This window comes from Saccopteryx leptura, chromosome 1 (genome assembly GCF_036850995.1).
Source record: "Saccopteryx leptura isolate mSacLep1 chromosome 1, mSacLep1_pri_phased_curated, whole genome shotgun sequence".
Lineage (NCBI taxonomy): Eukaryota > Metazoa > Chordata > Mammalia > Chiroptera > Emballonuridae > Saccopteryx > Saccopteryx leptura.
In genome coordinates this window covers 59,113,104-59,134,444 of record NC_089503.1, presented here as the reverse complement: position 1 = coordinate 59,134,444, position 21,341 = coordinate 59,113,104, and the positions used below count along the sequence as shown (strand labels likewise).

General features: G+C 42.6%; 2 protein-coding genes across 7 annotated transcripts in view; both read right to left on the bottom strand.

Annotated features, from left to right (window-relative positions):
- Nucleotides 1-232: 232 nt before the first annotated feature.
- On the bottom strand, nucleotides 233-2,813 carry LOC136394781 (serine/arginine-rich splicing factor 11-like). The gene is made up of 2 exons (XM_066368484.1): nucleotides 2,397-2,813; nucleotides 233-401 (listed from the first exon to the last, which is right to left on the bottom strand). Exons 1-2 carry the CDS (start codon nucleotides 2,811-2,813, stop codon nucleotides 390-392), a joined length of 429 nt encoding a protein of 142 aa, XP_066224581.1. The 3' UTR covers nucleotides 233-389.
- A 58-nt stretch (nucleotides 2,814-2,871) lies between these two features.
- The window catches only part of PAAF1 (proteasomal ATPase associated factor 1), a 48,420-nt gene continuing 29,950 nt past the window's right edge, over nucleotides 2,872-21,341 (bottom strand). For 5 of the 6 annotated variants that reach the window (XM_066368131.1, XM_066368138.1, XM_066368180.1 and 2 more), the window contains 6 exons: nucleotides 20,103-20,297; nucleotides 17,617-17,708; nucleotides 15,496-15,611; nucleotides 13,642-13,724; nucleotides 5,089-5,171; nucleotides 2,872-3,310 (listed from right to left, as the gene is read on the bottom strand). In XM_066368131.1, coding sequence (XP_066224228.1) covers nucleotides 3,233-3,310; nucleotides 5,089-5,171; nucleotides 13,642-13,724; nucleotides 15,496-15,611; nucleotides 17,617-17,708; nucleotides 20,103-20,297 — 647 coding nt within the window. In that variant the 3' untranslated portion in view covers nucleotides 2,872-3,232. The remainder of the gene's footprint in view (nucleotides 3,311-5,088; nucleotides 5,172-13,641; nucleotides 13,725-15,495; nucleotides 15,612-17,616; nucleotides 17,709-20,102; nucleotides 20,298-21,341) is intronic. The other variant, XM_066368149.1, reaches the window with a different exon arrangement.

Here is a 21,341-nt window from a genome sequence, read left to right as displayed (position 1 = left end):
AAATAAATAAATAAATGAAACAGCTCTAGTCCCAGAGATCTCGCAATCACATGGTGAGGTGGAAGGAGCACAGGCCCTGGAGACAGACTGAGCAAGAACCAAATCAAGGCTCTCGTACTTAATTCCTTAAGCCTCAATTTCTTTATCTGTAAAACAGAAATAATTTCATTTGCTTTTTTTTAAAAGACTTTATTCATTTTAGAGAGAGGGGAGAGAGAGAGAGAAAGAAAGGGGCAGGAACAGGAAGCATCAACTCCCATATGTGCCTTGACCAGGAAACCCAGGGTTTCAAACCAGTGACCTCAGCATTCCAGGTCGACGCTTTATCCACTGCGCCACCACAGGTCAGGCTCATTTCCTTTATAACAATATTGTGAGGATTAACTATATCAGTATAGTACCTAGAACAGAGTAGATAATCAGTAAATAATCAATTACAGTATTTTATTTTCATGATTTTGCTTAGGTATAAGCAACAGGCAAGAAAAAATTGAATTTAAAGTTAAAATAAACTTTAAGTTCCTGCTCTCTATGACCCCTGGTAAATCACTTTATTTCTCTGAATCTCACTACGGGTATGTAATAAGATAGTAATAAAGATTACATGTGAATATACCTTTAAGAACTCTTTAACCATATTATTGCCCCAGTCAGGAACTACCTTCTTCTCTTACATAAATTCTAGGTCTTGGCCTACACGGCCCAGCTCAAGTGTTGTATACTCCAAGAAATTTTTTTTTTCTTTTTTCTTTTGCGAGAGAGAGGGAAGGAGAGAGATGAGAAGCATCAACTTATAGTTGTGTCATTTCAGGTGTTCATTGCTTCTTGTACATGCCTTGACCAGGGGGCTTCAGCCAAGCCAATGAATCACCCCTTGCTCAAGCCAGTGACCTTGGGCTCAAGCCAGCAACTTTAGGCTTCAAGCCAGCGACCTTTGGGCTTCAAGCCAGCAACCATGGGGTTTCAAACCTGGGTCCTCCACGTCCCAGGTTCACGTCTATCTACTGCGCCACCACTAGTCAGGCAAGAAACTTTTTCTTTAATAATGTCTAGAATGTAGATATGGTATACATACTTTAGAAATTGTTTAAAAGAATAAGGAATGTCTAAAAGTACTGAGATACTAAGTGAAAATAAGCCATGGGATATATTATTACTTCATTTTTATGTTTAGAGAAGAAAAGAAGTAACCATGTCATACCCTTGCTTAAAAACTCCTTCAGCCTGGCCTGACCAGGCAGTGGCGCAGTGGATAGAGTGTCAGACTGGGACGCAGAAGACCCAGACTAGAAACTACGAGGTCACCAGCTTGAGCACAGGCTCATCCGGCTTGAGCGCGGAGTTGCTGGCTTGAGCCTGGGATCATAGTTGTGACCCCATGGTTCCTAGCTTGAGCTCAAAAGGTCACAGGCTCGAGCAAGGGGTCACTTTGTTGTAGTGCCATATGTGTTGGGTCAAGGCACATATGAGAAAGCAATCAATGAATAACTAAGGTGCTGCAATGAAGAACTGATGCTTCTCATCTTTCTCCTTTTTTGTCTGTCCCTATCTGTCCCTCTCTCTGACTCTGTCAAAAAACAAAACAAAAAACTCCTCAGCCTGACCTGCTGTGGCGCAGTGGATAAAGCATGGACCTTAAATGCTGAGGTCACTGGGCTTGCCTGGTTTAAGGCACATAACAAGAAGCAACTACTATGAGCTGGTGCCCCCAACTCCTTCCCCCAACCCCCACCTTTCTCTCCTCTCTCCCAAATCAATAAATCTTTAAAAAAACAAAAACCCCCTCAAGGGCGTGCCCACCCTCTCCAGCTCCTTTCCCCTCCTCCTTCGTCCCCCAGGTTGTCACCTTTGCCCTTCCCTGTCCTAAACTCCAAGGGCCCTTCTTTTGCTTCTGTAACTTGTTTCCTGAGCCCGTGCAGCCCAGCTGGCTGACTTCTACCTCTAGAATTTTCTCAATAAACTTTCTCTCATAATTTGAGAACAGAATAAAAAAACAAGACAAAACAAAACAAGAACTCCTTCATGGTTCCCCACAGCCAACCAAGTGAAGTTCAAGCTCCTTCCCTGCACTCAAGCCCCTCACTCCCCGGGCCCTGCCAACCTCTCCAGCCTCGTCCCCTGCAGACCAGCCGGGCCATCCTGTGAGTGCTGGCTTCCACATAGGACTCAAGTGCCCTTTACCATTTCTTCCCAAAGGTCTCAAACTTCATGCACCAGAACCTGGACGACTTGTTAAAATACTGATTATGGGCCCTACCTATAGAATTTCTGATTTAGGTCTGAGGTGGGGCTCAAGAATTTCTATTTCTAAGTTCCTGGAAGATACTGATAAGCTGTTCCAGGCACCTCGCTTTGACAGTCATTGCCTTTACAAGGATTCGATTCAAATTCCTCACCTGTATACAGGCTGACCAACATGTCATTTGCAGAAAAGCCCTCAGTCCCAGGAAAACTAGGATGGCCGTGCTCCTAGCCATGCAGAAATCCTGGCCAGGCTGCTGCCTCCGGGTACTTCTGCTGCTGTCGGCAGTCCTCCTCTGCCTCCGGGTACTTCTGCTGCTGTCGGCAGTCCTCCTCTGCCTCCGGGTACTTCTGCTGCTGTCGGCAGTCCTCCTCTGCCTCCGGGTACTTCTGCTGCTGTCGGCAGTCCTCCTCTGCCTCCGGGTACTTCTGCTGCTGTCGGCAGTCCTCCTCTGCCTCCGGGTACTTCTGCTGCTGTCGGCAGTCCTCCTCTGCCTCCGGGTACTTCTGCTGCTGTCGGCAGTCCTCCTCTGCAGCCGGGCAGCAGGAGGTGCCTGAGAAAGAAGTTCCATCACTTGACTGACTCTTTGCTGGAACAAGATTATTTAACAAAGTTTTTCAAACTCAGACTCCTTCAAACATATTTTATTTCTTTCAGAGAACAAGCTTTAATATTCTGGTCCTGTAAACATTTAACACAACCCGTGTGAGGTCAAATAGTAAGCAATCCATAACCTTGCCCTGTGTTGTTGGGGTGAGTTATACAAGAAGTTGGGCAAATGCCGAGAGCACATGTGAGCTTCTTACTCAGTTAAAAGTTTTGTTATAGAATGATAGTTCCACATGGCCAATACAGCTGGCTTTCTGTGACTTCCAAAGGGTGCCCGAGACGATAAAGAGCCACGGTCCTTGGGAGGGACTTATGCTGCTGCTGCTCATTGTTGATCAGGGTCAATTGTTTTCATTAACTGGGGCTCCTCTTTCCGAGGAATCAGAGGTCAGAGAGCTGATAGCGCCTCACAAGGCCATCCCGACAGCATGTGTAGATCTGCTTCTCCCACGTGGCTACCTGGAACACAAGAGTCCACAGCTCAAACTAATCTGGAATTCTTCCATTTCAAAAAGACAGAGCTTTGTCATTCACCCCAACTAGTACAAGGAAGTCTGAAAAGCTTTACTGATTCCAAAGACAAGAAAAGAATTACATCCATATGGATTTTGTTTTATTTTTTTCAAATGTATTTAAAAAATGACTGGCCAGGGTCAAGGGTCTATGACTACAGAACAGAGATATTAATTAGGCAAGTGTAGGGCAAACACATTAGTGTTGTGCATTGTTTAGTGCAGGGCTGGTACCTGGGGAGGAGATGACCACTGATGGCCCTGGGTATCCCCAAACCTCATAAAATTATTGATATATGCAAAGTTCTCAATATGTGCCTTTTTAAAAAGATTTAATTTATTGAGATTAAAGAGAGGAGAGGAAGAGAAAGATGTAGGGAGAAGAAGGGGAAGCATCTACTCATAGCTGCTTCTCCTATGTGCCTTGACTGGGCAAGCCTAGGGTTTTGAACCAGTGACGTCAGGCAAGCCCAAGGTTGTGAATCGGCAGCCTCAGTGTTCCAGGTCGACGCTTTATCCACTATGCCACCGTAGGCCAGGCAGTATGTACCTTTTTTCTGAGGAGAATTTCATCAACTTCTCAAAGAAGGTTACGAACCACTAAATTGGTGAAAATAACATGAATTTGGGAGTTAGCTGAATCTCAGGTTTGCTAATATATAGCTGCATGACCATGGGCAACTTTCTCAAATCCTCGGGGCTGCAGTTTCCTTATTTGTAAAATGAAAATATGTTAATTCACAATATAAAACACTATGCACAAACTTTTAGAAATGAAGTGGATCTACATGCATTTATCTGGAAAGAGCTCCAAGATAAAAAGTAAAATAAGCCATAAGGCAATATACACAGGATAATCCCAATTATGAATAAACTAAGATAAAACTATATTATTTACATAAATACATAACCACAAAAACAGTCATGAAAGATATGAGCCAAACTGTTAAGACTAGTTATTCTGGAAAGAAGACTTGAACTAAAAAAGTTTTAGAGGGAACTTATAAGTCTGTATTGCTTGAATTTTTATAGGTATGTTAATTGTATAATTCTTTTTAATTGCAAGAAAAATATCAGGAGACCCTGGACGGATGGCTCAGTGGATAAAGTGTTCTTATCTCAGCATGCCAGAGGTCGAGGGTTCGACCCCCAGTCAGGGCACTTACCAGAAGCAATCAATGAGTGCACAACTAACTGGAACAACTAAGTGAAACAAGTTAATGCTTCCTTCTCTCTCTTACTCTCTTCCCCCACCTCTCTTTCTCAAGCCAATGGAAAAACTAAAAAAAAAAAAAAAAAAAAAAATAGGAATAATAATACCTATACTTCATGGAATGATAGCATTTAATCAATGAGACAGTATCTGTAAAACAGATATTGACAATGTTTGGTCAATAAATATCATTTCCCCTTTGTTTTTCTCTTTCCATTCTAATCAAGTAAGATAACCAGTCTTGAACTTTAAATAATAATAATAGTTACTATTTATAGAATTTTTAAATTTGCAAAGGGCGCTCATATGCATTCTCTCACTGTTACCATTTTTACGGCTGAACTGACTGAATAGGTGAAGTGACTTCTGACTCAAAATTCCCATTTGTTTCTATCCCATCCCTAATTATTTTATCCCCCCTAATAATAAAAAAAATAGCTGGTTTCAGTCCCCTCCAAAGCTCTAGAGCCCAGGTGAGGACCGCCAGGCCTGGTCTCTAGGCAGGCCTGTACCTTGTACACAGGGTCACAGTCAGCGCCGGAGAGGTCAATGACATAGTCTAAATCTTGCTGGATAATGAAACAGTTCCCATCACCTAAAAGGCAGAAAGAAAATTTAGAAAACTGAAGATAAAGCTACATTCAAAGGAGTTTTAAAAAAGCTCGATATTTTCATTTATTTCTGTACATCACTAGCCTAAAGAAATAGTCCTACGACCCAAAAAGGCAAACAAGTCTCATTGTAGACCAACTATGAGGACCTGCAGTGGCTGCCTAGAAGGCTGGGCTATGGGGTTGTGAAGGCCAGTGCCTTCTGTGAGAAGGCTTGTATTTCGTTAGCGGTACCTGCCAAGGACACAGAGCGAGCACCTACAGATTTACATATCTGTTTGAAAACTTATCCAAGACAATTATTCACAGGAAATTTGTCTATATAAATGTTTTTCGAAAAAAAGAAATCAATCTCCCAAATTGTTCTTCAGTCTATAAACTTAACCATATATATATAAGGAAAAAAGTTATACCACAAAAATAAAAGTATAATTTCAAAGTTATTTTCTCAGAAGAACATGGACAAATGAAACTTGGGATAATCTATAAAATGATTAAGGAGATTTTTGTTGTTCTTGTCTTACTTGATATAAAAGTAGTAAATGCTCACTGAAGAAAACTTTAAAAATAAACAGAGAAGTCTGACCAGGCGGTGGTGCAGTGGATAGAGCGTCGGACTGGGATGCAGAGGACCCAGGTTCGAGACCCCAAGGTTGCCAGCTTGAGCACAGGCTCATCTGGTTTGAGCAAAACTCACAGGTTTGGACCCAAGGTCACTGGCTCGAGTAAGGGGTTACTCAATCTGCTGAAGGCCCGTGGTCAAGGCACATATGAGAAAGCAATCAATGAAAACTAAGGTGTCGCAAAGTGCAACGAAAAACTAATGATTGATGCTTCTCATCTATCTGTCCCTGTCTATCCCTTTAAGTCTCTCTGTAAAAAAAATAAAATAAAACTTGTTTTCTTAAAAAAATAAATAAACAAACAGAGAAGTAAAAAATCACCTGTAATATACCACTCAAACATAATTATTGTTGACATTTCAATGTATTTTTTCATCATTTTGTGCAAATTTTTATTTTACATGATTAAGAGCATACTGTATAAAAAATTTCTTTATGCAGGCCCTGGCCAGTTGGCTCAGTGGTAGAGCGTCGGCCTGGAGTGCAGGAGTCCCGGGTTTGATTCCTGGCCAGGGCACACAGGAGAGGCGCCTATCTGCTTCTCCACCCTTCTCCCTCTCCTTTCTACCTCTCTCTCTCTTCCCCTCCTGCAGCCAAGGCTCCATTGCAGCAAAGTTGACCTGGATAATGAGGATGGCTCTGTGGCCTCTGCCTCAGGCGCTAGAATGGCTCTAGTTGCGACAGAGCGACGCCCCAGATGGGCAGAGCATCGCCCCCTGGTGGGCATGCCCGGTGGATCCCAGTTAGGCGCATGCAGGAGTCTGTCTGACTACCTCCCCGTTTCCAACTTCAGAAAAATACAAAGAAAAAAAAATTTCTTTATGCATAAAATTTCTGTATTAAGATTACGACTTTGTACAGAACCCTGGAAAAGAATCAAAAGTATTATTTAAACTTTTCAAACTTTTTGGAAATCTGAAAAACTGCTTTCCAAAATTATGTTAAATTTTATTTTAATTAATCTGCTAATCAACTTATACTCCAACCAGCAGCAATAGGTCCTTATCCTTTCTTGTATTGTTATTATTAAAAATAATATTTCCCCCCACAAATCCTTATCTATTAGAGGTAATATATAAATACTGACAGATGAAATAATATGATGTCTATGATATATTTTTTAACTTCTTTTTTTTTAAATTTTTATTTATTTATTTATTCATTTTAGAAAGGAGAGAGAGGGAGAGAGAGAGAGAGAGGAGAGAGAGGAGAGAGACAGAGAAGTGGGGGAGGAGCAGGAAGCATCAACTCCCATATGTCCCTTGACCAGGCAGGCCCAGGGTTTTGAACCGGCGACCTCAGTATTTCCAGGTCGATGCTTTACCCACTGCGCCACCACAGGTCAGGCTCTATGATATATTTTGAAACATGAAACAAAGATTACTCATAAGTTGAAACCTATACAGTTCTGTGAACCAATGTCATCCCAATAAATGAAATTAATTTAAAAAGAAGATGATCCATACATGGGTGGTAGCTGAAGCTGAATAATGGGTACAGAAGGTTCCCTATGCTATTCTCTCTAGCTCTGCATCTGTCTGGAAATTAAAAAAAATTTTTTTTAAGACTTGATTCATTTTAGAGAGGAAAGAGATAGAGAGAAAAAGAGAGAGAGAGAGAGAGAGAGAGAGAGAGAGAAGGGGGGGGAGGAACAGGAAGCATCAACTCCATATGTACCTTGACCAGGGAAACCCAGGGTTTCGAACCAGCCAAACTGGCGACCTCAGCATTCCAGGTCAATGCTTTATCTACTGTGCTACTACAGGTCAGGCTGTCTGGATATTTTATCTGGTAATTTCAATCTCTAGTGAATCAAAGAGTTCCAAAAGACCTCAAAGATCATCTGTTTCCAACTTCTAAACTAAGCACAGAATTCCCTTCAGCACCCTGCAGAGCAGCCAGCCAGCCAGCCATGCTTGTCCGTCCCCTGATCACGGGTGCTCATTACCTCACTGCCACCTTCTTTCTAATTATATTAAAAACTAAATGTGGCTCCTGGTAACTTTCTTTCTTTCTTTTTTTTTTTTTTTTTACAGAGACAGAGAGAGAGTCAGAGAGAGGGATAGACAGGAACAGACAGGAATGGAGAGATGAGAAGCATCAATCATTAGTTTTTCATTGCGCATTGCAACACCTTAGTCAAAGTTGTTCATTGATTGCTTTCTCATATGTGCCTTGACCGTGGGGCTACAGCAGACCGAGTAACCCCTTGCTCGAGCCAGCGACCTTGGGTCCAAGTTGGTGAGCTTTGCTCAAACCAGATGAGCCCGTGCTCAAGCTGGCTACCTTGGGGTCTCGAACCTGGGTCCTCGGCATCCTAGTCCAACGCTCTATCCACTGAGGCACCGCCTGGTCAGGCCTGATAACTTTCTTTTATTGGCCTTAGTTTTATCCTCTGAACACAAAGCTTTATTCCCTTTTTCTTTTTAGATATTGATGATGGAAGTTATGCCTTTCTTTCTTTCCAGTAGAAAAGAGTTACAAAAAGTCAAAGGGTTATGAGTTAGCTCTTCTCCCTGTTACCCTTTGCTTTATCCACATATCTCCTCGCAACAGAGATATATTTTTTTAATTTTAATTTTAATTTTATTTATTTATTTTAGAGAAGAGAGAGAGAGGGAGAGAGAGAGAGAAGAGAGAGACGGGGGGAGGAGCTGGAAGCATCAACTCCCATATGTGCCTTGACCAGGCAAGCCCAGGGTTTCGAACCGGCGACCTCAGCATTTCCAGGTCAACGCTTTATCCACTGCGCCACCACAGGTCAGGCCGCAACAGAGATATTAATATATATATTTTAAATGCCCTAAAGGCAGGACAGGGAAGGAAAGAGATGCAGAGAACCTAGGCAGCCTACATGCTGGTTGGTTCTCAGGAATACTAAGCTCTGTGACTTCGGAACTGCCCCAGGGGTGACATACACTTCTACTGTGCTGCAACGTAATCCTAGGTTTGTTTACATCCCTTCTGTCTCATAATCTCATGTTAAGCCAGAGTGGGAAACTATTTACAATCTTTTGTCAATTTCTTACTGTTATTACTTCAGCAAAAACAAGTGATATTGACCTCTGAGTTTCTTTTTTATCCTTTCAAAAAATGTATGATTACCAAATTTCTATATGCAAACCTTACCCACCTAATAAACCCTAGTCTCATTCCCTCTAGGATGCCACTTCTTTTTTTTTTTCAATTATTTAAAAAATAAATTTTTTTCAGGGACAGAGAGAGTCAGAGAGAGGGATAGATAGGGACAGACAGACAGAAAGGAACAGAGAGAGATGAGAAGCATCAATCATCAGTTTTTCGTTGTGACACCTTAGTTGTTCATTGATTGCTTTCTCATATGTGCCTTGACCATGGGGCTACAGCAGACCAAGTAACCCCTTGCTTGAGCCAGTGACCTTGGGTCCAAGCTGGTGAGCTTTGCTCAAACCAGATGAGTCCACACTGAAGCTGGGGACCTCGAGGTCTCGAACCTGGGTCCTCCGCATCCCAGTCCAACGCTCTATCCACTGTGCCACCGCCTGATCAGGCTAGGATACCAATTCTAACCAACTCATATAGTAAACCCTTTCCCCACCAGTCTCTTGTAACATTTATTATTGGTTAAAAAATTTATTTATTGCCTGACCAGGCAGTGGTGCAATGGATAGAGCATCAAACTGAGATGCAGAGGACCCAGGCTCAAAACCCTGAGGTCGCTGGCTTGAGCACAGGCTCATCCTACTTGAGCATGGGCTCACCAGCGTGAGTGCGGGGTTGCTGGCTTGAGCGTGGGATCATAGTCATGACCCCATGGTCACTAGGTCACTGGCTTGAAGCCCAATGTCATTGGCTTGAGCCCACGGTAACTGGCTTGAGCAAGGGGTCACTTGCTCTGCTGAAGGCCCATGGTCAAGGCACATATGAGAAAGCAATCAATGAACTAAGGTGCCGCAACTATGAGTTGATGCTCCTTATCTCTCTCCCTTCCTGTCTGTCTGTCCCTATCTGTCCCTCTCTCTGACTCTGTCAAAAAAAAATAAAAATATATATATATATAATTTATCAATGGATTTTAGAGAGGGAGAGAGAGAGAGAAACATCAGTCTCTGTTCCTGTATGTGCCCTGACTGGGGACTGAACCCATAAGCTTTGCTTATCGGGATAATGCTCCCAACCAACCACGCCATTCAGCCAGGGCTCTTATAACATTTATATTTCCTTTGTTATTTTAACATTTCTAGCCCTATAGCATAATTCTACTTTTTGAGGCTGTGTGCCTTGTCACTGGATCATGATGATAAAGAACACTTTTTAGGAGGGCATTCAGGGCAAGGGATAGTAACAGGTGTAAGAAACAACTATCATTTATAGTATGTCTACTTTATGTTGAGTACTTTACATATTTTATCTCCAAGGAAATTAAAACAAAAGTGAAATGACTTGCCAGTGGTCACAGAACTATTAGATTAGTTCAATAAGCCATATATTATTGCCATTTTTGTAAATAAAAAATGGTCATATATTTGGAAAGTCCTATGGTTGAATCCAGTAGTAAATGATTGAATAAGGATTTAAACTCATTGATTAGCCTGACCAGGCAGTGGCGCAGTGGATAGAGCGTCAGACTGGGATGCGGAAGACCCAGGTTCGAGACCCCGAGGTCGCCAGCTTGAGCGTGGGCTCATCTGGTTTGAACAAAGCTCACCAGCTTGGACCCAAGGTCACTGGCTCGAGCAAGGGGTTACTCAGTCTGCTGAAGGCCCATGGTCAAGGCACATATGAGAGGGCAGTCAATGAACAACTAAGCTGTCGCAATGCGCAATGAAAAACTAATGATTGATGCTTCTCATCTCTCCGTTCCTGTCTGTCTGTCCCTCACTCTGACTCTCTCTCTGCCTCTGTAAAAAAATAAAATTAAATTAAAATTAAAAAAAAAAAAAAGTTTAAACTCATTGATTAGGTTGCCAGTTTGGTTCCAAAATTTATACTTTTTCTATATCATGCTGCTTCCTAATAAAATAAGGGTGAAGTAGGAGGTCAAGCCAGGAGCTATGGAGTCTAATAAGTAACAGCTAAAACCATGAACAGCTAGTCTCTGAGGAATCCTGGAGAAGAAAAGACAAAAGGACAAAGGCTAAACTCAGTAAATATTTCTATTGTAGGGATGGTAATGATAGTAGGAATAGCACATGGATTCAACAATTAAAAACATACAATAAGTATAACCATGAATCATGGTAGGTACTTATAAGCTACTGAAATTTGGGAAAGAATCAGTACCTGAAGAAAGAGAAAAACCAGGAAATTTATTAGTATCACCAAAGTCAAAGGAGCTAAGTTTTAGAGGGGAATAACAGTAACAGAATTTATTACCACTAAGAGTCATGAAAATATGTACTCAAGCACTCAACAAACCTTTGATGCAATTCTTCAGTCCTGTGCAAGGGCTGGGGCTACACAGCGAAAGAGAAATAGTACCTGGCCTCCAGGAAACCTAGAGACTAGAGGACACCACCTGTACCTATAGAAGGCCGCTGGATCTAGCAAGAAGCTAATCATTGGTGGCCCTCAAGAAGAAAATTTGAGCAGAAAGATGAGAATGGAGGCAAAAATACAGAGATCTGAAGGGAAGAGTGTGGCATGGCAGCAAAGAGAATTTGAGAAAAAGGATCGTAACGAGTGGCAGCAGCAGCATCAGGGCAAGTTGCCACAAGCGCACGCCAGCTGTGCTCTCACTAAGGCTCTATAAAGAGTGCTGCTGCATCACCAAACCATGCCAAGTCACGGGGGGCAGAGACGGAGAGAGCAAGTGCAGAGCGATAGAAGGTTAGGTCACAGATTCCTCATTACTCCCCTATGGCCATGAAAGTCCTGAGGAAGGGCTAGGGAAAGGAGGCACCAGTACTGACAGGAATAAAGGACTTACCTGTATCTGAGACATGGCCATGGACATCCAGACACTATCGGCTGCCTACTCATTTATTTCTCCACCTTCCCCTGACTGATGGAATCCCAAACTATTTCCAGTAACAGTGACATGGGGTGAATCTTGATTAACCCAAGACAATTATGGTCATTCTATTCCTCTTGCCAGTGACTGCTTTAGGCATGGCCATGAATTACAATCTGGACAGTGACGTATGTCTGCAAGGCTGCTGAGGCATTTTCCTCATTACTAAGAAGGATAGCAGTGTCTACTGCTGTGTGAGAGTGAGAGGCACTGCAGTTTTTTTCACGGTGACCACGAGGGAACCAGCCTGAGGACAAAACAGCAAGCCAGGGAGGAGAGCACCGAAAGATGGGAAAAGCTGGTTCCTAATTTTATTTCTTTTTCCTTGCTAAAGATTTTATTTTTAAATCAAAGAGTTTTTATAGTTTAGAATAATTTTAAGTTTGCAGAAAATTTACAAAGATCATACAGAAATTTCTCCTATGGCCTTCAGCCAGTTTTAGTTTACACTTTTCTGGATTTCACCAGTCTACACTTTAATATTCTGGATCCAATCCAGGATACCACACTGATTTAGTTGTCAAGTTTCTTTAATCTCCTCTGAGGACTGTTTTGAATCACTAAATTAATCTAATTGGCAACCAGCAAATCTGGACTTCTTGTTAAGTAGCAAACTTTCCTAAGTATTGAAGCCATTTTCAGTTGGGTATTCTGTTGTTAACAGCCAAAAACATCCTAAGTGATACACTGAAACACTCAGGGAAGGTGATCCCTCAGTCCACACTGTCTAGTCCTCTCACCGGTCATTCCTAGGAGGATCCACAGTGTCCCTTAGGGAACAGCCTGTTCCATGTTCACTTCCCCAACCCACTCCCAATCTCCAAATATCCTGTGCTGGGTATGCCCAGGTATTCACTCTACCTAGACTATTTATGTAAAGCTTCAAGCACAGGATCTACTACATAGCAGGTACCTGGTAAATGACAGATCCCTTCTTTTTGTCCTCTTCCCTCATCTATGACTTTGCCCTCACTACAGCTTTGGCTTTCAATGTTCATCTCACATCTCCCACTGGTAGAATCTTCACTGGTTTACACGTCACCTGGTCCGTGAGAGCACCCCTGCAGCACTCCTACCACTAGAGCCAGCTGTTCTCCATGTGCCTGTGGAGTTTTCTGCTGCAGTACTTATCAAACTGTACTCAATCACATGTCCACGTGTCTATCTGCCTTACTAACTGTGAGCCCCTTTAGGGTAGATTTTAACTGATTCATTATTTTTATTTTTTTTATAGGAACAGAGAGAGGGATAGTTAGGGACAGACAGGAACGGAGAGAGATGAGATGCATCAATCATCAGTTTTTCGTTGCAACACCTTAGTTGTTCATTGATTGCTTTCTCATATGTGCCTTGACTGTGGGCCTTCAGCAGACCAAGTAACCCCTTGCTTGAGCCAGCGATCTTGGGTCCAAGCTGGTGAGCTTTTTTTTGCTCAAGCCAGATGAGCTCGCACTCAAGCTGGCGACTTCGGGGTCTCGAACCTGGGTCCTTCTACATCCCAGTCCGACGCTCTATCCGCTGCACCACCACCTGGTCAGGCTGATTCATTATTGAATCTTCAAAGTTTATAATAAAGGACAATACATGAACTCTACCAATGTTTACTGAGCACCGTTGACATAGTGGGCACTGGATAAGGCACCGTCACTACTCTCAAGGAGCTTGGACTGGAGGGGGACATACATCATTACAATGTAGGGTGATAAACACTATGTGATAAGCACAATATGCCAAACAATCATGGAGGACCACGCCCTAGCCCAGCCATAGACCAGGCACTTAAACCTATGTTTAACTGAACTGTGTGGAGCCACCTCTCTCCACTGGTCTCTGACCCACCTTGGCTAGCAATGAATCCGTCTCTGAATCTCAGCAGGGACAGAACTGGAGCTCCTGACCTGTGGATGACTTGCACTGGAGCCCTAGGGTTCAGAGGAAAAGTGGAAATTTTAGTTTTCTTCTTCAAAAGCAGTGCCTGACTATATACTACTAAATATTTATATATAACAGAAAACAGGACATAGGTGGATAGAGATTAAACATTCATACATCTTCTTTCCTGCAAGATTCTTAAATGGTAGATCAAAATAACTCATTCAAAAACACTCTGGAGTGAATCTAAACATATATCTAAACATGCCATTGAGTTGAATAAACCTGGGCACCACCAATATCTCCAGTTTTTAGGAAGGTCTGACAAGGGTATGCTAATCTTTTTACTTATAGACAATTAAGATAGTTATAGATCATTAAAATTGTCAGGACTCTGTAAACAGAAGAGTGAGAATCAATTTTATATACATATAAGAGTGATTTTACAATAATGATCAGAGAGTCTCTCTCTCCAGGGAAGCAAAAACAAGTATAAAAATAGTCACTTAAATTATAAAAGAAAAGTATATGCCAGTCACTCGTTAGCTACAATTTCTTCACTAGTCTTAGAATAAAGTACAAACTCCTTAACCTGGTATGTAAAAGTCTTACTTGTTGTTGTTTTTTTTAATTATAGATTTTAGAGATAGAGGGAAAGAGGGGGAAAGGGAGTAGGAGAAGGAGGGGAAGTAGGAGGGAGAGAGGAGAGGGAGGGAGAAAGGGAGGGAGGGAGGGAGGGAGAGAGAATGGGAGAGAGAGAGAGAGACACACACACACACACACACACACACACACACACACACACACACACACATATCGGTGACAATGCTCCAACCAAGTTACCTGGCCAGGAGAGGAATAGAAGTCTTTTCTAAGCAAATTCCCGCCTTCCTGTCTAGCATCATTCTTCACTGCTGCCCTGTCAGTAGGGTGCATACTTGTCATATTAGACCACTCAGGGATCCCTGAAAGTGCCATTCTTTCATATGCCTTCATGCTTCTCTATATGCTATTCTACCTTGGGCAGGACCCTTTCTTCTTTGCATTGTACCTTCCTACAGAACGATATGCAATCAAAGCCTCATCTCCTTGGAGAAGCAACCTCACCTTCTCCCCTCACCTCAGAGCTTCCTCATAGTCCTGTGAATCACCCTGTCAGACCATTGATCACACTTCATCACAATAGCCTTTTACTTGTCCAGTGTTACCATTAGACTCCAAATGCCTCAAAGGCAGAGGCTATATCTTTTGTTTTTCAGCGCCCTGCAGACAGCCTGTTGCCCACAGAAGCCATTCAGTAAATATATGAGTTGAACGAAATGGATGAAGAAATTGCAGATATTGTTAAATCCTGGGACAGAGAGGGTGTGTGATTTTCTCTGGATACCCCTAAGACCAGAATAAGGCCTGTTTAGATATGTTATGATCAAAACTAAATAAAAAACCAGAGTTGGTTTATTTGAACTTGAAAAATGATTAATCTTAGGCCAATGCAGATCTAATACCATAGAGAAAATTACTGAGCTCCTTAAAATTAAATTTTACACAATCACTTTAAAGTGAAATATTAATTCATTATTTAAGCTTAATTTCCAAAGCAATCACTACAATAGGACAATCATGATAGTATGAATCAAATTACCTTTTAATATGATTCCAAGAATAAGAACAATTAGACAATTCACACCAGAAAATCTTTATAAATGGAAAAATATACCCTGATTCAACAATTACCTACATGCTAAGCTAAATCAATGTTAAAGCCGATAAAAATTTCCACTCTGTAGAAGGTCCCCATCATGCAAACGAATGGTGACTCACCCAGGACTCCTCACGTCCAGCTGATAAATGTTTCCATCCTGTGTCCCAGCCAACAGCAAGAAGCCAGAGAGAAAAGTACAGCAGTTGAAGGCATCCGAGCCAATAAAGAGGAACACCTGGGAACAAGTAGGAGACAAAAAATGCTGCTAAAGCCTAATTTGTTTCCAGAGATAAACAGGCACCAAGAAGAGAAAAATTTTACTGTTTTTAGAGATATTTTCTTTCTTTCCCCTTTAAGTATTCTTGATCTAAACTATGCGTTCACCAACAACTGAGGAAGCAGCACTCCTAGGATTCCAGGAACCCGAGAGGCTGCTTGGCTGAGGGCTTTAGCAGTTTATACTGTGCAATACTCTGAGGCAGCAATTTTCAGACTACTACCCCTCCATACACTGACACTAAAAATCCTTCATTCCCCCTTCTCATTACAACTTTTTATTTGAGTAACACTTGCAATTCACACATTGAAGGTTTGCTTCATATCACTTCTAAATGCTTTGTTAAGGAAGGTACTTCGTAGAAAAAACCCCAAGCTTAAATAAAGCGGCAAGTTAAAGAATCACAATTCTCCCTGTGTACTTGAAAAAGAAAATTTTTATTTATTCCTTACTGTTAGCTCAAAATGATCATTTCTCTCTTGAATGTTCTAAAAAAGAAAGAAAGCAAAGCAAAGCAAAACAAACAAAAATCCTTGATTTCCCTCTGGAAGTAAAAGCCAGCATGGAAATTCAGAGTGCAAAGGCAGTATGATAGATATTAGTGATGTTCCTGGAACAAACTCTGAAAATGCAAACGTCACCAGCACAAGGAAGTGAGATAAACTGCCGAAGGCCAAACCAAATCATTAAAGTTATCTGGGTGATGATGACAGGAGCTGGAAAGAAATTTCTAAAACCTACTCCCAGGGAACTCAGAGTTTAAGAACACAGTATGCCTAGCAAAACCTCAGAGGACGAAGAAAGAAAATCCAACTAATTATTTTTCTATAAATGACATTCTGATCATTATCTGATCTAGAGTCCTGAACGCATGAGTTTTTTTTCTTCTTTTTTTTTTTGCATGCGTGAGAGAGATACACAGACACATAAGGCAGACAGGGAGAAAGATGAGAAGCATTAACTCATAGTTGAGGCACCTTAGTTGCTCACCGATTGCTTTTTCTTATGTGCCTTGACCAGGGGGCTACAGCAGAGCCAGTGACCCCTTGCTCAAGCCAGAGACTCCACACTCAAACTGGCAAGCTTGGGGTTTCGAACCTGGATCCTCAGCATTCCAGGCCGACACTCTATTCACTGTATCACCGTCCGGTTAGGCGAGTACATGAGTTCTTTACTCAGAATTCCTTCATGTTACCGTAGAGGTAGAAAGAAATATATACAACTGTATCATTTTACATATAGCACATGAAGGGCCAGAGGGAAAGTGACTTAACAAAGGTCACAAAGCAGTAGAGCACTTAATCCTAATCACATAACCCTATAAATGCTACCAGATCCAGTTTATATTTTAATTACTTTTTTTATTTATATTTTTTTGGGGGGCGAAGGGAGATAGTGAGGCAGACTCCTGCATGTGCCCCAACTGGGATCCACCCAGCGACCCCATCTGGGGCTGATAATAGACTATCAAGCTATTTTTAGTCCCTGAGGCCGATGTGCTCCGATGGAGCTATCCTCAGTGCCTGGGGCCATGCTCGAACCAATGGAGCCACTGGCTGTGGGAGGGGAAGAGGGAGAGAAGCAGGGAGAGGGGAAGCAGATGGTTACTTCTCCTGTGTGCCCTGACTAGGGATTGAACTGGGGACGTACATACACCAGGCTGATCCTCTATACACTGAGCCACTGGCCAGGACCCAGGTCCAGTTTGATAAAGAGACTCAGGGTCAGAGAGCTTAAGGAACCTGTCCATTGTCACAGACATTAAGTAGAAGAGCTGAGATTTCAATGTTGCCCTATTCCAAATCCCATGCTCTTAATCACTACCATGTACTGCCACTCACTCATGCAGCTCCCTCAAGAGGTGAGCACAGCGAGCATGTAGAAATGTTTCCCAAATAGCTTTCCAAGAATCAGAGTGACCCAGCTTGCCCTAGAGTTCGCAGATCTTAGAGGAATCACTTGCCGGCTGCCTGCTCTGAAGTCCCAAGCACTGAAGCTTCTTATCTTCCCGGGCCAACAGCAGCATCTTGGATTCTGTTCCAACCTCCCGTTCACCTGCATGACAGATGAGCTATGTCAATAATGGGCTGATCAGCTGGCGGTCCCCAGAAAGCACAGATACTAATACCTGTTTACTGAGTTATCTGTTGTGTAATTCACTCATTAATTTAAAAAAGCACTTATTATGTACTATATCTTTTCTGTGGTATTATTTATGACTGTACACATCTGTCAAACTCATAGAACTGTGCAATTAAAAAAGAGTGACTTTTACTTTATGTAAAATATATTTCAATACATCCAACTTAAATATACTATTGTTAAGTGCTTTGCAATGTGACAAGAAACAGTACCATACTAGGAGCAGGGTGCAATGTTCAATAAAATAGAGTCTCTGCCCTCAAGGATCTTATAGTCTAGAGAAAATTCATCCATTCATTCACTAAATATTTATTGAGATTCTACTATGTATTGGACACTACTCTGGGTGCTGAGGAAATAGTGATGTACAAACCAACCACGTCCTTACTCTTCAGGACCCTAGTGGAAGTAGGAAATAGTGGAATAGGTCAACAAGTGAGATACTTTCAGACAGTGATGAGTTCTACACAGGAAATAAAACAGGAATATATGACCAAAAGTCATATAGATGTAGGATTGGATTGAGGGGGAAGGTAACTTTAAAAAGGCTCCATGGGGCCACTTTATAAGTGATATGGGAATGGTAAACAGAAGCCAGTCATGTGAAGAGTTTTGAAAAGTACTGGCTGGCAGAGTCTGTGTGCTAAAATAACAATCAGAAGACCTGTGGCTGGAACACAGTGGCCCTGGCAAAGGCTGGTACACCAGGATACAGAGGAATGCAGGGGTCAGAAAGTGTAAGGGTTTTGTAATAAGCCATGGTAAAGGGTTAAAGTTTTAATTATGTGCATAAAATGAAGTCACTGGAGAAGAGAAGGTGATGTGACTTATGTTTTTTGGGTTTTTTTCCTGTATTTTTCTGAAGCCGGAAACGGGAGAGAAAGTCAGACAGACTCCCGCATGTGCCCAACCGGGATCCACCCGGCACGCCCACCAGGGGGCGATGCTCTGCCCCTCCGGGGAGTCGCTCTGTTGCGACCAGAGCCACTCTAGCGCCTGGGGCAGAGGCCAAGGAGCCATCCCCAGCGCCCGGGCCATCTTTGCTCCAGTGGAGCCTCGGCTGCGGGAGGGGAAGAGAGAGACAGAGAGGAAGGAGAGGGGGAGGGGTGGAGAAGCAGATGGGCGCTTCTCCTGTGTGCCCTGGCCGGGAATCGAACCCGGGACTTCTGCACGCCAGGCCGACGCTCTACCACTGAGCCAACCGGCCAGGGCCTGATTTATGTTTTTTAAATGACCACATGGTTGCTCTGAGGAGAATGGATTATAGGAGATTAGTACAAGCAATAGATGATGACAGACTGGACCAAGATGTGGGCAGGAGGAAGAGTGAGGAGGAGAGGGTAAGGTGGAAAAATCAGAAACCCTTTGAAGGTAGAGATGACAGACTTTGCTAATGTGGAGCATGAGGAGAGGCGGGAGTGAACTGTGAATAAATCCTAGGCTTTAGGTTTGAGCAAATGAAAGATGGGGAAAAACAGATGTGGGGGTGGGGGAATAAAGCACTCCTTGTCAGACAAGGTAAGTATGAGTTGTCTGTTACACATCTAAATAGAGTCTAAAACTCAGGTTTTAGAGAGGTCTATAACTTTATATTTTTGGAAATCACCAGCTTACATATAATACTAGAGCTGAATCACTGAGGGAAAAACTATAGAGTTGAGGAGCCTTCAATATTTAAAGGTAGAATGAAGGAGGTTTATAAAGGGAGACTAAGAAGCAGCAGTCAGTGAGATGGGAAGAAATGCAGTGTAGCGTGGTATCACAGAAGCCAAGAAAGAAGTCCCCTGATACGAGGAGTGGACTATGTTGAACCCTGCAGAGAACTGAGAAAGATAAGAACAGAGACTAGATGAGGCAACATGGAGTCACTGGTGACCCTGCCCTAGTTCCATTCTCCCATCCTTCCTGTTCTTGTCTGTTCAATTGGAATCCATCCTTTAAGGTTAAAGTCAACTTCTTTTGTGACCCCTTTCTCATCAACACTAATCTCAAACTCTCTCTTCTTCCAAGAATCACTAAATTATTTCAGCCAAAATTTTACTGTTCTGTTTTACAGGCATTAATCTCACCTGGTATTAAATTGTATCAATAATTACTCAAATGCAGTAACTATAACATATAGTTTCTTTGTAGATTTCAAAGCAACAGAAACACAGTAGGTTTGTAACAAATATTAATCTTATGGTGAAAATAGAAATAAATACCAGTTACAGAGCAGGAAAGGACAAGGAGAAAAAGGAGAAACTAAGGTAAATACTGAAGGGGTCTAAGGAAACAAAACAAGCTCACAGATTAGTATCAACTTACTGGGCGTCTGCTCAGGGGAGCCCAGGTTGATGGAGTTGTCAGCAGCACCCACTGCCACTCCATTGATGGAAGAACCACAGTCTGCAATGACTCCCAGGCAGGTTGAGCGCCCACAATCCCAAAGTCGCGCTGTTCCATCTCGAGAACCAGATACCACATTCCTCCCCCGATCAACAATGGCTGTATCTAGGATACCTGGCAAGAGAGGAAAAAAAAGACCCTGACAGAGTAGGCAGAAAAGAAACTACAGGGGCAGAGAAGACAGATTTGCATAAACAACTCCATTCCTTCACAAACATGTACTGGATATATACTACATGCTGGGCATGTTCAACTGCTAGAAAAACAAATAAATAGAACAGAATCCCTACTTCTCAATGGTTCAAAGACCAGCTATGAGAGACAGACATGGAAAAAGAAGCTTTGAAAGTAATTTTAGTGAAGTGTTCTAGAACAGTGGTTTTCAAGATATTATTTTGGCTTTAAAATCTGTTTGGGGTTTTTTTGGGGAGGGGGGTTGTATCTTTCTAAAGTTGGAAACGGGGAGGCAGTCAGACAGACTCCTGCATGTGCCTGACAGGATCCACCCGGCATGCCCACCAGGGGGCGATGCTCTATTGCAACCAGGGCCATTCTAGCGCCTGAGGCAGAGACCATGGAGCCATCCTCAGCGCCTGGGCCAACTTTGCTCCAATGGAGCCTTGACTGTGGGAGGGGAAGAGAGAGACAGAGAGGAAGGAGAGGGGGAGGGGTTGAGAAGCAGATAGGCACATCTACCGTGTGCCCTGGCCGGGAATCGAACCTGGGACTCCTGCATGCCAGGCCGATGCTCTACCACTAAGCCAACCGGCCAGGGCCTAAAATCTGTTTGTTTTTTTTAAAAACAAAAATTAAATAGGCATTTTAGAAAGTTCTGTTTGAAAATCAGTGTCTTAAAAATATCCTCCTGCTTCCATTGAGAATAGAAAGGGTTAGTCACCATCTTTTTTTTTTTTACAGGGACAGACAGAGAGTCAGAGAGAGGGATAGATAGGGACAGACAGACAGGAACGAAGAGAGATGAGAAGCATCAATCAACAGTTTTTCATTACGACACCTTAGTTATTCATTGATTGCTTTCTCATATGTGCCTTGACTGCAGGCCTTCAGCAGACTGAGTAACCCCTTGCTCGAGCCAGTGAGCTTGGGTCCAAGCTGGTGAGCTTTTGCTCAAACCAGATGAGCCTGTGCTCAAGCTGA

Bases quoted from the DNA above. Each gene is read 5' to 3' on its own strand.
- LOC136394781 (XM_066368484.1), bottom strand. From the start codon at position 2,813: ATGGAACTTCTTTCTCAGGCACCTCCTGCTGCCCGGCTGCAGAGGAGG.